This window comes from Rhea pennata, chromosome 1 (assembly GCF_028389875.1).
Source record: "Rhea pennata isolate bPtePen1 chromosome 1, bPtePen1.pri, whole genome shotgun sequence".
Taxonomy (NCBI): Eukaryota; Metazoa; Chordata; class Aves; order Rheiformes; family Rheidae; genus Rhea; species Rhea pennata.
In genome coordinates, this window is record NC_084663.1 from 120179857 (window position 1) to 120194510 (window position 14654).

Below are 14654 nucleotides of genomic sequence, written 5' to 3' on the forward strand. Positions count from 1 at the left end.
AGCTTTCTTATTTTTAGCTATTATTTTTTGCGGGAGAGCGTGCACCCGAGCAGATCCCAAGGACGGGCTTGGGGCGCTCGCCCCGGCGTGCGAGCCACACCTGCCTGCTGAGGTGGCTCTCCCTCCAGCTAAGGGGATTCAGGACTGAGCGGGATGGGGAGGAAACGAGCAGGAAGGCAGGAATCATTAGCCACCTCTTTTTTCGGGCACTGCCTTTACTGGGAAGAAGCTGTTTACGGGTTTTTACAGGACACAGTCTCCCCCGGTCGAAGGCCCCTGCCTGCGACATGGCTCTCCAAGGCCTTTAGCAGCAGGCAGGTGTGATTGCCGCAGGCAGACTGAGGCAGGACAAAGCAGGGGAGCGCGAGAAGGGGCAAGCGGCAGACACCAGGTGACCAAGGCGGCCTAGGAGAAAGGGGCTGTGGGTGAGCGGCTGCGGGTATAAAACGAAGACAACAGGGTGTGCTCAGCGGCAGAGGCGTCAGGGATTTTGAAGTACTTGCGTATGTTGATGAGGGGAAAAAAAATAAAACCAAAGCCCAAAGCAAGCAGCAGCAGCAGCCAAGTGCCTGAACCTGGTCAAAAAAAAAAATCTTTTTAGACTTTTATTAGCAGCTGGCAGGGAGGACGCTTCAGAGAAAAGCCACCACCGGCAGCGGAGAGCCCAGTGCTCCCCCGCACAGCCCGCCGAGGTGCCTCCGGCCCCCGCACAGACCCCGCCCCACCCCGCTGCCGCCCTTTCGCCCCGGCCGTCGGGGCCCCGCGGGCGGGCGCCGCCCCGCCGCCGCCGCCAGGGGGCGCCGCGGCCCCTCGCGTTGGGGGCGCGGGGGGCTCGGCCCCGGGCGCGGCGCTCATTGGCTCGCGCGGGCCGCGCTGCGCGCGGGGCGCCGCTTCTTAAAGGGCGGCGCGGGGCGGCGGGAGAGCTGTGCCAGCCGGGCTGCTGGGGCGGTGGGCGCGCGCGCGCGCGGTGGTGGTGGTGGTGGTCGGGCACGCACGCGGGGCTGCCGTTGCCGGGCGACATGAGCGAGGTGAGCGAGCGGCCGTTGGGGCGGGGCGGGGGTCGCGCGGGGAGCGGCGCGAGGGGGCACCGCCGGTTTTCCTCCGGGAGGTGCCACGGGGAGGGCGTTGGAGTCAATACCTAGGAGCTAAAGCTGAGGGCTGGAGCCGCTGTTTATAACCGAGCGAATTTCCTCCGGGAGTTAATGGGAGCGGGTGGTTTTGAGTATGAGAAACACTTGGTGTTAAACATTACACTTTCTTAGCTGCAAAGGTCCAGGTGCTTGCTGCCTTTGTGGCTGTGTGGAGAACCTGATGAGACTGCTGTACTTGCTTGCTCAGCTTGTGGATCTGAGACAGCTGTTTGCTGGGTATGAAATCTGAAATACATGCTTTCTATTAACTATTTTTTTTTAATAAATGCATCTCTACATGTGTGCATGCTCACTTGAAGCATAAAATACTGCTTTATTTTATGCTTTGAGAGAGTGATGTGTCTCAGTGGAGATGTATTTGTTAAACTCATCCTTAAATTGTGCCTTTTTTTAATGCTTTGCTATGCAGAAGAGAGGATTTGATACTTCAGTAGTGCAGAAGTTAAACGCTAAAACTGACTTGAAAAAAATGCTCTGTTTGTGACTGGCTGTTGATACAAACTTCAGAAATACTATCCTGAGAAAGATTATAGCTACAGCCCCCTATACCACCAGTCAGGGGAAAATGCAGACAGTGCCAACCACAAAAGGATTGCTATGTACATATGAACAAGCTGAAAACTTCTTTCATTGCATTGTTTGCAGTATAGATTTTCTTTTTAAGAGGGGAAGCCAATATTCCTAAGTGTGATCAGGCACAAAGTACTGAAAAATGTAGTCAGTCAACTGTCAGACAGGTTCAGCTAGTAAAATCCCAGATTCTGCAGTTCAACTCTTTCATCCCAAATCAGTAAAGACTGTCTTATCCAGCACCTATTTCTGGAGACTATTTCCTGTTATAAAGACCTGCTGCCTCTTTGACAAATTGGTATTTCTTTCCTGGCAGCCAGACTAAAGTTAAGAGCCACAGTAAGTTCTGAGCATAGCTGTTGTGTGGGAGCTGTACTCTGCTGTATATTAAATGAGTGACTTGAGGTGTAAACCTTAGGCAAAGAGCAGTTGTAGAACGGCCTCTGAAGGGGTGCATGAGGGGACGCTTAGATTTCAGTTTCAGTTCAGGCTAGATGATGAAAGTGGAGGCAATCCTCATTCTGCTTTCTTGCTACTTGCTGAGATTGGGCAGTGCAGGTGTAATGCACCAGAATCTCCAAGGCCTCTCTCTGCCTCTCTGGTGTCTACATCTGAATTGATGGACACAGTTAATTCTATAGCTTTTCTATGTCAACTGTCCCTCTGCCACCTGCAGTAGCAGAAAGGTTCTGTGAGGTGCAGCAACAGTATTCTACTTAAAGGTAGCATTTGGGGAAAATTCCAGTGAAGAGTGAGTGATGTGCACTTGTACCTGCTGAAACAGTGCTAGATGCTATTTTGTTATAGTATTGTACGAGGCTATGTTCGCTTGGGATTTGCCCCTTCTTAGTTTGAATTTGTGAATCTTAAAAGTCCCAGTGAATATCAAACATCACTAATCAGCACTGGGAGTCTCCAGTCATAATCTCCTTTTCTTAAGAGGCATGTCCTCAGAGCTGGGAATGTCTGTCTTTTTGATGCAATACTCAGCACTTTGTGTATATGACACTTAATGCTACAATCAATGTTTTCAATGCTCCTGTCATTCAGCAGATAATATTGGGGAGAGATGATACTGTATCACCTATGGCTATGAAAAAGAATAGTTCTTTCTATTGCTTGCCTCTTGGCTATTATGACAAATATTTTTTTCCTAAAGTTAGATAAAAGCAACTGGACCTCTGCAAACCATCTCAGTGCGAAGGATACTGGTTAAACTGATGCAAAAAAGATTAGTAAATGCAAGCTCCTTAGACATCTGTTTGCTGTATTGGATGGGGGGGGTCTTGTAGATTGCCCTTGTAATGCTGTAACTGAATTGTTTTGTTCTAATCTGTCAGAAAAATCTGTAAACAGGGTGACTGAAAGGAGACTCCTATAAAGCCTTGGAAAGATTATACCAAATGAATGGTTTTGGGAGGGTGAAAGGGGGTTTTAATTTTTTTATATCAATAATTGTGAGAACTTGCATGGAGCTTAACTCACTTGTCAAAGCTCTCTTCAGAGGTTTTTACATTCCTAAAGTTATTTCCTTGAAACTGCATGGATTCCATTCTTCTGTGTCAGGTGAAAATTTAGTTTTTCTTTGTGGCAATAGCTACCAATAACCTGGTGGAGAAAATTGAGTAATAGAAAGCAGCTATCAGTCTGACTGTACTACTTTTTTTTTTTTTTTTTTCCAGTAGCTGACTTATTTTGCAGGGAGGATGAAGATGTTTTCCAAAGAAACTACACTCTTATGTCTGCAATCTTTAAGAAAATTTGCTGTATGGTGGGGGTGGGGAGGAAAACTAGCTCTAACTAGTTATAAGGAACTTGAGATATAGGCTTATCTCATAGTATTTCTTGTGTCCAGACCTACTTAGTGCTTGATGCTCCTTGTTTTAGGAGGAGATAGTTCACTTCAGTGGCACAGGAACTTCTCAAACCTCACTGTATACAGAAATGCATTTTTAGATGTTGAAATAGTTCTGAAAATCTGTCCTCAAAATAACTGCTTAAGAGCTTTCTCTGGAAAAATCTCCCGTGAGATTTCCAGATGACCTTCCATTAACTATTTTGGGTCACCTAATGTGAATTTGGGGAAATAATCCTGAATAATTTCCTGGAAAAATGACAATTATTCATGATCAGTGAACCTCTAGACTCAAAACTGGCATGAACTTGACCCACCTCAGGGAATCCTGTCATCTTATTGCAATCATTTAACTATGACATTTTGGCTGATGTTTGGTCATGGTAACATTATTCCTCTGACATGAGGGTTCAATAGAAACATTTCATTACACAATCATTTTTTACAACAGTCATGACCACACTTGTTTACGGTATTAAATATAATTCTGCTGTCATTAAGAATCAGATCTGGGCTTGGACAGGAGTACCTGTAAACAGTGTTCTTTCAGACCGAGAAACAGCAGCCCTGGTGCTGTTCCACAGATTCAAGGATGAAGCATTGAGCCTGAGCGCATGCACAAGAAGCAGTGCAGAATGGTGTTAGCTTGTTGGATGCATTTTTTTCACTTTGTTATAAAAGTCACTAGCATTGCTGGGGTGGGACAGGAGTTCTCCTTCAATATCTGAAGTGTTATTTAGGTGCTTAATTTCAGGAGAGCCATCCAGAAAAACTGCTGAATTAACCCATGTGCCTCAGGCACCTGTAACTTAAGGGAGAACTTCTTTAATACCTTGTACAACCATGGCAAATGCTATGCTGTTTGAGGGCACTGATGTGTCTCACCCAAGGCAGTTAGACACAGGCCTAACTTGCAAAAGATGTTAGAGCAGGGATTGAGACAAACTTTTACATACTTGAGGAGCCTAGCTACTGAACAGTAGCAAGAGAACATTCTAGCTTTCCTTTTGAAACAGGCATCAAGTGATCAGGAATATGTAATTTGAGGATAGTGAAGAGGACATTTAGGTGCTTTACTCTATGAAGTAAATACTTTATACTTTGGAGTATTTCTTAGAGCCCCTTAATTGGTGAGGAGGAGATGGGAGCTTGATTTCTGCATAACCTGCAGAATCTTTGGATTCAAAGGCTTTAAATCCAGAGAACCCTAGGTTTTGCTTCTCCCTTGAGCTACAGAAAGTTCTTCCCCTTTCACTTATATTCCCTCTGGGCTCTTGAATCCTGTACCAGTTGCTATGTTGTGCCTACCTTAAACCATCCTTAAGGGTGCTCTTGACCTGCAATGGGGCTGTGCAGAGCATTCCTAGGGGGATGAGTTGTCACCTCAGACCCTGTGGGGCATACCTAAAGACTCAGTGCTTCAGGCTGCCAATGGGAGTGTTATCTCAGAGCTCAGATCACTTTCAGTGGGAGGTAGGTATCCAGTAAGGCAACTTGCCAAAGATGGGACTACACTGGGAATGTGACATGGCCTAATACAGGGGCCAAAGATATTTTTCTTGACATCTGGGCTTCACCAGTCCTTGGGTGGGAGGTAGTAGTGGCAGAACTAGTCACTAAGGCATTGTCTGCTGTGGCTCTTCCCAGCACTACTAATGCCACATAGCCTAGCAGTTTAATGCCCCCAGGCTGGCAGAGTAAGAGGGTGTCTGCTTCATTCTGGGCAAGTTCTCTCACCAGGATGCCATTGCACAAGGAGAGGGATGTGATTCAAGGCATAGCTGCTGTTCCAGCTTGGATCACAGCACAAACTTGCTTGGTAAATGGATTGGCAGGGATGGCTGGACCTTAACTGGTCTTTGGGAGATAACTGGCTATTTAGTCATCTCAAAAATGGGGGTCTTAACATGGCCAAGAGTAGAACAGGTTATAGTGGAGTTTGTCTGAAGACATAGCTGCCTAGCCTATTTCAGGTATATAAACAGGAATAGTGGGATTATTTTTTGGATTGCTCTCAAATTCAGTTGAGTTTCACTGAATTCTACTGAACTGATGCTTAGCCAGGTGTATTCAAACACTTAAGTGGAGACTACACAAACCTGAGACCATTAAACCAAAGAGTAGGTGTTTGTAGGGGGAAATACACTGATTTTTTTTTTGAAAGGAGCTAGTGTTCTGTGTGGTGCTTACTGGCCAGGGGACTCCTGAGTCAACTAGACTTCTCAAGGGACTCAATTTGGTAAACATTTTTCAGGTGTTGCTGTGACAGACTCCCAACTATCAACCTCAGTGAAGCCAATAGTTATACCCACAATAAATTCAAAACTGTAGATCTGAAGAATGCAGCAAGAACACGGCAGGCTGAAGGAGGAAATTCTGCGTCTCTTGTAGGATGAGGTGGGACAGAGAGGATGTATGAACTCAGTTTTTAATTTCATCTTGCATATATTTATTAGCTGAGTGATAAATTGCAGCTTGAAAGAGGAGGAAGGAAGGAGAACAGTAAGCTTTAGATCTGTCACTTTGCCCACTCCTTTCCTCAGTGTGGTTTCAGTGAGATCAGGCATCTTAAAAAATGTCACTTAAAAAATGTCACTTAAAAGTTAGGTTGGAATTGAATTGCTTCTTAATTATGAAGCTGGAAGATGTACTATCTAGAAAGAGAAGTATACTAATTTTCTTGGAATGTATATAATGCCAAAGATTCAAACAACACTTAACACTTTAATAAATGACAGACTTATGAGAGCTAAAGCCCAGCACACTACTATTTTCCTATTAAAGAACAACTTACAAAGCAAGAACTGATGCATCCGTAAAATAGGAAAACACCATCTTGTGCTGCAATATGAGGGTTAATGGAGTATCATACCTGGTCAAAAGGCATATTAATTTCTAATATCCTTTAAACTTGTAATGCTTTGGTAAGTTTGCAGAGGTCATTGAACAGTTTCAACGCTGACTAGATCCTTTGTATGCTGAAGTGTGTTGTTCCCATTGAAATTGACTGCAACTGTACAACGATGGCCTTTTGATAAAAGGACACTTACTGATTTAAATTTTTTTTCTAGACCAGCGCTTGCTATTGTTGCTCTGTCCTTTTTTTTTTTTTTTTTTTTTTAGGGATGACCAGGAAAATCTGTCTCAGTGTTTGTGTTTTGTTTTATCTCTTCTGTAACTATGCTATGAAGGAATTTGTACTAGTGTGCTTAGTCTTTAAGACTGAATACATAAATCATGAGACCTACTTCTTGGCAGAAGAGGTTTGGGAGAAGGCTGTGTGCATGGGAAGATATGCCTTCTTCCTGTCAGCTGCAACAGAGGCTTATATCAGTCTGAGCCATGTAGTGTTTTCTCTAAAAGAGCTAGTCTCTTCCTTAGAAAAAGGAAGATTGGGTTTTTCATCTTCCTTACAACAGAGTTCTGTTTCTTTCCTTAGTTCTTTGGACACTGGGTGGCTGAACAAACATGTCAGATAAGCAGAAACTAAAGCAAACCAAACCATAATAAACAATCCTTTGCTTTGCCCTGACTCTTTCCATTTCCATTCCTAAAGCGGCATGACTTTCTGTTTTTTTTTTCCTTTTCTCATGGAAATAAGAGATGCAAAAGACAGATCATATGGGCCAGATCTCTCAGTAGGAAAATGAATGGCAATCTCTGTGGAATATGCTCAGAGCTAAGCAACTGCAGAAAAGTTAAATTGTAAAACTTATTTAATGACAGCATTTGGGTTCATTATTTATTCTCACCCTCCACATCTGGCCTCTGTGAGACCAGGCGAGACTCTACTCAGGTCTCTCTATAAAGCTGGACAATTCTTCTCTAGGCCAGGTCTTCAACTCATGATCTGTGAACTTATATCAAGCTCTGTGTGGTAGCTGCATGGAACTTGGAGGAAGAAGCACAAACCTCAGAGGAGACGAGAATTGTCTGCCTACCTGTCTTGAATGTAAGTTACAACTGAACTGGTGTTCAAAGACACAAGCATCTACAAACAATGAATGTTCTTACATTATCACCTAATTTAACATGTAGTGTGTGAAACATAGTTCTAGACTATGGTCCTGCTGATACTGATTAGTGTGACAATGGATAGAATGATGTTAGTTCTCTCTCTCTCTCTCTTTTTTTTTTTTTTTTTTTTTTTTTTTTTTTGGAACCAAAGAGTAAGAAATAGAAGAAAACAAAGCTGAGAAAGATAATATCCTTCTGTCTGACTCTGGAGACTTGTAAGGATTCCCTGATCAGAGAGCATGCTGGTGAGAAGGGTCACTCCAGGTCATGAGGTAGGAGAGCTACAGATTAATGTGCAGAGATAGAGCTCTAACTCTGGTAAAGTGTCTGCAAGTACTTGGAGTGTCTTTAACAGGATGAGGGTCTTAGGGCCTGAAAGAAAGCAGGCCTGAGCTGGTTTGTCACCAGCTTTTTGTCATGTGCTTTGGATGGCTTGTTTGATTCTGTGAAGCCAGCAGCCAGGCAGTGCCAGCAAGACTAGAAAGCCAGGAATAGTGGAGCTGGAGAAATGAGAACTAAATGTTCTATTTATAATTAAAAACTTGAAAGAGCCATGCCCTGCTGGGTACCTGAGCAAGGGAAAGTTGTTTTGGGTCATAGCATAACAGAGTATTCTAAGAATGAAGGAGAAAGATGTGTAGGGATCCTAGCTAGGAATGCATGTCTCTTTGGATGTATTCTAGAATTTTTAGGTGCATCTCATCTGAGGATGATGGAACACAGTTCAGAGATCCAAACTAATGTTGACTGAGCCTGTCAACAGGAACAGACCTCTTGGTTCACTGCCTTGTTAAAGCTTGTTGATCTTGACAAGGGTTGAAGTAGGCCCTTCCTGAGTGAATCAATGAGATTGCTAAAACTGTTCTGTTAAAATGGCCTTGTTAGAAGAATCAGTAGACCTAGATGAGGCATTATAGCCACAAACTGCCTCATTTTTGCACTTGATAGAAGAAGTCTCATTGAAACCAGAGATCTGCCCAGGTTCAAAATCACTGAGCAGAGTACTAGAAAGCAAGCTACCACTGCTAATGCTTGAGGGTGCATTGCTCCGCATCTCCATGTGTTCTGTGATGTCCAAACTAAACTCTGCTCTCCTGCTGATACTATTGATCTGGGTACCCAGATCATTATCTTGCCCTGGAGATGTTAAAGGAACCTTAAATAGAGACTTCCAGGCATTGGAGTTGTAGCTGGATTTGATACTATTACTGATTGCAGGAGAACATAGTTATGGTTTTGACACTTTTTTTTTTTTCTTGAAACAACTCCTAAATTGGTGCTGAGTTCATAACTAGATAGATGAGTCAAACCTGGTAAGACTTGAGGCTATCTTGATTTCTTGAGGACCTTAGTGAGTTAGGGTCTAATAACACTCAAGACCATATGAAGGAAGGCTTGTGAGGATGTTTTTACAGGTTTTGTAGCTTTTTCTCACAAAAAGTTTGGCTTCAGTGAATTGGTGTTTGAGTAAGATACATTCAACTGAGTCATGCCTGAATGGTCCCGCTACCTGTGTACTGCAGTATCTTTGAAACAGTTTCTTAGCAGAGATGCAAAGCCATCAACAAACAGGGCAAGGTTAGGTTGACTGGAGGGAGGTGCCCCTTTTCTATGAAGGAATGGAGGAATTGGCTTTTTGAATGTGCAAAGTGCCTTTCCTTTAAAAGGGACTAAATTCCAAAGAAGGTAAGATGTCTATGTTGTAAAATGGATGCAACATAATCCATCTGGTAAGGGAGAAGCCTGCCTGAGGTGAACCAGAGTGCAATGACTTGCTAAACATGCAAACACACTTGAATGTTTGGGCCCAAGTAGGGTGGGGGTACAGAGGCTGTTCAGTCTCTTAAAGTGTGTGTTAGGGAGGGCAGATCTTTTGAGTTTTAGTGCTTTCCACACTAGTTTCAATGCATCAAGTAATGGGGCTCTTGCTGGCCTTTCCTTTGTAGAAAATATAGTTTCCTTTTGAACCCTCATGATTAAGTTTTCAGTTTAAAATGCTGAATATTCAGTATACTGGTCTTTTTAATACAATCTCAATATTAGTAGAAATTCTTCCAGCATCTCCTTTAATCTACATATAAAGGATGCTGGAAGAATTTCTACTAATGTTGATTGTGCTATGTAGTCTTCAGGGAAGAAACCTGAATAACATTGAAAGCTAGCTCCTTGAATTCCAAATGTGTATTAGTAAAATGTGAGATGAGGTGAGGGGAGACATAAAGGAAAGGGCTACAAATTAGAAGTATTAACAGGAGGGAGGTAGAAGAATGCATTAGGCAAGTGGAGATGGCTGAGCAGACAGCTTCTTGCAGGCCACATGATGGGGAAGGGTGGGGGGAGACCAAGCTTCATGGTTCACAGATGTTTCATACTTCTGTACTTTTCATGACTCCACTTAGATCTGTGATGTACACTCACCACTGGAAAATAGCAAATATTTTATAGTTGGCACACTACAAAATACATGTGCTAGCACACAACTGCAGTTCATGCAGGGCAGCCAAATGCCTAAGGCTGCCCAACTTCATGCCAGTTAGAACTGGCTGGTTATCACTCTTCCTTCAGTTTATCCAGCTCACTTTACAAGCCATGGGACAACACTAATATGCAAGCCAAGCTGAATGAGCCTCTTGGGTAAGATTATAGAAAACCTTCTCACTATTTCACAGGTCTTTTTGTTCTGAATGCTGCCTTGTATTCCTTGTTTTGCCTAAAAGCTTGGTTCACTTATATCCTGTAATTGGATTTACAGAATGGATCTGCAGATGTGGGAGAACTGGTAGGTGAGGATCAAGCATTAATACTGCAAATGATAAAAATCTGAATTCTAGCAACAACTTCTGTAGTTATGTAAGCCTTAAATTAATAAGATGTTGTTGTCTGTCTGCAGTGTGTCAGAAAGAGCTAGATATAAGGGGGAAGAAATTAGTGTTAATCTGCTTTCTTCAGGAAAATTCTGTGAGGAACCTATTTTCTATCTAGACACAGGATAGCTGTTAGAATATTAACTAAATGAATACATGACTTATTTCCTGAAGAAACATTAGGGTCCATTTCTAACAGCCGGTTGTCATGTGTGAATAAGGTAAGTGTCTAGTTAGATAACATTTGCCTTTTACTTCATATGCAAGGTACAAAGTGCATAATGAGACAGTGAGGACAGAAGGAGCAAAGGGTGACTGTTTAGAGAAACTTTCAATTTTCACTAAACTTGCATTAGAGAACAGATTAGAGATGCACTGTTTGAAAAACAGTGAGATGGGGGAGCTTATGCCGAATCTTTTCGACCAAGTTCTGGGCTTATTCCAAGGCTAGGGCAATACAGGCACTATAATGTTTACTTGTAGGGCAGATGAACTTGGGTTTGTCCTAGGGCTGCTGACCATGGGAACAGCTCAGTGAAAATTCTGTTCTTATTTTCTTTGTTATTAACAAAGCTGACAGGAGCATCAATTTCACTTAGCAACTGCAGGGTCTGGGGAGCTTCTCATTTGTGGGAAATCCCTTTTTTTAGGCAGATCTTGGATGGAGCTGGTGAGCTGCCTTTTCTTTTACTTTCTGTATGTGAGCACATAATGCTGTCCCTAATGCTTGGCAATTGAAGTGACCTTTTGTATCACTCTGTCCACTTTTATGTGGTGGGGTTATTTCTAATAGCTTGGCTGCTGTTTAGGCTCCAAGTGCCAAGACAGCTTTATCAACTGCGTAGGACTTCAAACACATCAGCTCTCCAAGACTTAGAGGGTCTGTTTCAATACAGACTTGAACAATGAGACAAATACTCTGTCAAGTGGGATAGTATAGTGGGAGAGCATCAAGCCCAGTATAAAGGCAGCTTCAGCAGCCAGTTCAGGATTCCCCTTGTGTGAATGTCCTTGTGGCACAGAGCCAAAGGTAGCAGATTTGCATCATCTCTGTGCAGCCCCTGGGCATGGTGTGTTGCCAAGGCTGCAGCATGCTTTCAGCTGAGTGATCCCCTGCTACTGGAATAGCCCCGAAGAAGTTAGTCATAACTGCAGATGGCTATGAGGCTGCTTGGAACTGCACTCTGAGCACTGGCTGCCTGGTGTTTGAAGAGTAGTGAGTGATGCATGAACAGCCTTGTGGCTTTGTCTTGCTGTTCTGAAATTTGGAAGGCTTCACCTCAGACAGAAGGCGGAAAGTAACCTTGTGTGGGAACATGAAACTGCCATAATTTTTCAAAATCTGTCTGGTCACTTGCTATACAGACTAATAAAAGTAACAGATAGGGGTAGTCTCAGTTTGTCTCTGAAATATGTATGGAAAATGGTAAGAAAGTGAAAACAAATTTAAATTGTACAGCTGGAAATAACAAACCCAACAGCAAGAACACCTGAACTTTTTTTTTTGCTCTGCAACCTGGGAAGAAGCTCAATCTGCCTTAATGATAGGGTCAATATGATCAGATATGAAGATAAGTCACTGTGGACTTCTGCCACTAATAACCAAGCTGTCTCTTGAAGACAGCCTCTAGCTAAATTGCAGCTAGGTTTATATCAACAAACTAAATTATTCTGACTTTCAGAAGGGTTTGGAAGAATGAAATATAAAGTATTTGTTATGAAAACTCCCAATCAGTTATACTATGCCTGGGCAAGGAGCCTGACCCCTTAATTGGTTTATGGCATTCTTCCTACCTGGGGATCCTAAACACTAGGACCCAGAATACCAACTGCATCCAAACATTTTTCTTAATTCCCAAGGTTCTGTTCTGTTCCTGATCAGATGTTGCAGTATCATTATTTGTCCATATTGTTTGCACAGGTGGTCAAGGCTTGAAATTTAGATATGCTATTTGAACATGGTTAGACTGTCTAAAAACTGTTTAGGTAGTCCTTGGCTGTGTGGATGGACCCTTTCAGATCCCATTCAGCTCTACATTTTGCTCCACTGAAGTGTAAAGATTACTAGTAAATGCAACATTATAGGAAGATGCAGATCCATGTTCAACTGACTTGAAAAAATGTTTTGAGTCTGTTCAAACAAAATACTTAAATGTATCAGATTTAGTTTAAAATAAAAATTGTCATTACAATTCTGTAGGTTACAGATTATCTTTGTCCAGAAGCTTTGATCCATCTACAGTTTTAGCTCTTTGGGAAAGTCCTAATTAGTATTTAAAAAAACTGCTGAAATTTTATGCCCTCATGGGACATACTTTCCTACCAGGATGATGGTGCAATACTGGAAGAGGTCACCCAGAGGGGATGTGGATTCTCTATTCTTAGAAGTCAGGTCAGCTCTTACAAACCTGGAATTGGTGATATTCCTCCCTCAAGGAGGAGGCTGACTAGATGTCCCTTCCATCCAACACTTCCATGGTTCTATAACTGAAACTTGAGTTTCTTCTAGATTTACTTTCTCATTTTTGAGTTAGGGACATTGCATTTTTTTTTCACTCCCTGTGAAATAGCAAGCCTGAAATGTATGATAGTTCTCACTCTGCCTTTAAGTGGGGAAAAAGGAAAACCTGTTTCAAAGCATGATATGTATCCTAATTCAGGAGAGCAGGCATTCATTTAGCTTTTCAGTTCTTGCACTAAAACTACATAGTGCTTCTTTGCTCTGTTGCAATGCATTACCTGTTCTGCTGGACTTATGCAATTGTTTGGATTATTTCAGTAACCTAGTTGGCATCTGATCCACAAAGAAACAAATTTTAGTTCTTACCTGGAGTTCAATGATTCTGTTTTCAGCACTGATCTGCTGAAGGGCTATTCTTGACTTGAATAATTTTAGTGTTCCTGTTTTCTGTATTGCTTTGCCAGCAATTGTATCCAAACAGCTGAGACCTTGGGAATGGGAAGGTGTGACTAGATGAGGCTAGACTGGGGAGTGAGTTTAAGGCAGATTTCCTGCCTGAAACAGCCCTTTCTGGAACTTTACTGCAATGTCTGATGCTACAATAGATAAGAATTAACAGAAAGGAGGAGGGGGGAAGGAGACTATCTTGACCTCAGTCACTTTTTCATTTATGCCACCTAGCTTAATTTTTATGTAATGGAAATATTTGTCTTGAGTCACCTTGATGTTTCTTCTTTATCAGTTTTCAGTGTAATTAAGATATGGGTTGTGTAATCCATGTCCAAATGAAAGCTGAGGTAGTTTTTGGCAAGTGGTATAAGAAGGCATAATCTGTAGTTGACTTTACCATATTCACCCTTTGCTAACTGAAACCTAACATGCAACTTAAATTTCACAGCACTGTGCTATGCTTCTGGCTTTTATTTGTGTGGGTAACTGAACTAAAGACAATTGCTCACATATGAGCAACCTCTGTAAAGAAGACTTGCAGGATTGAGTTTTTTTTTCCTTGCAGAAAAAATAAAGGATTACTTCTCATGCCTGACACAGTAATTAACATGACTTGGAAAATACTTCCTTACTGTTGCTTTCAAAATTAACTTCAAAGATTCCATTAATCCCTCCCTCAAAAGAAACCTCTGATTAATGTCTTTGGAGAAAATATCTGCTTAATAATGCTTAAATTCAAAATATGCTAATAACCTATGCATTAAGTTACTGTCTTTACTAATTACATTGTTTGGTGTTTGTCTAAATATTCTGTTTAGAACACTGCTGAACTTGAATACAAAAATCAGCAGGTTCTCACTGTGCTGACTTAAAAATTGCAGCACAGTGTTGGCAGAGGTGAGAAACAATGAAAGTTTCTCCTCTTCACTGTTGGAGAACCATTCTTGCATCCCAGACAGTTTCCCCCCCCCCCCCTTGTCTGACATTCAGACACCTTCTCATTAGATGCCTCCCTATTTAACCTGAAATGCTGAGTGCCAGATTCTGTCCTTTGTATAAAGACAAAGGGAACTTGCTTAGGAAGACAATACTGGAGAGGTAGCATTTTGACAGCAGGTTCTACTACATTGCAACTTGTCATTTGGTGAGGTTAGATGTGCCACTGGAGAAATAAAGGGAGAGCAAGAGACTAATTTGCCCAGGCCTCTGATAGCAAGGGCAGGCACCAACCCACAGTACCTGAAAGGAAAATCTGCTGTAGTCTAACTACAGTTATGTTAGTTGAT

The 14654-nt window shown here is 42.3% G+C and overlaps 1 protein-coding gene across 2 annotated transcripts in view; it reads left to right on the forward strand.

Annotated features, from left to right (window-relative positions):
• Positions 1–911: 911 nt before the first annotated feature.
• Positions 912–14654, forward strand: part of PCP4 (Purkinje cell protein 4) — a 54490-nt gene continuing 40747 nt past the window's right edge. Inside the window, exon 1 of one of the 2 annotated variants that reach the window (XM_062573699.1) lies at positions 912–1028. In XM_062573699.1, coding sequence (XP_062429683.1) covers positions 1020–1028 — 9 coding nt within the window. In that variant the 5' untranslated portion in view covers positions 912–1019. Of the gene's footprint in view, positions 1029–7768; positions 7866–14654 lie in introns of those variants that run through there. The other variant, XM_062573691.1, reaches the window with a different exon arrangement.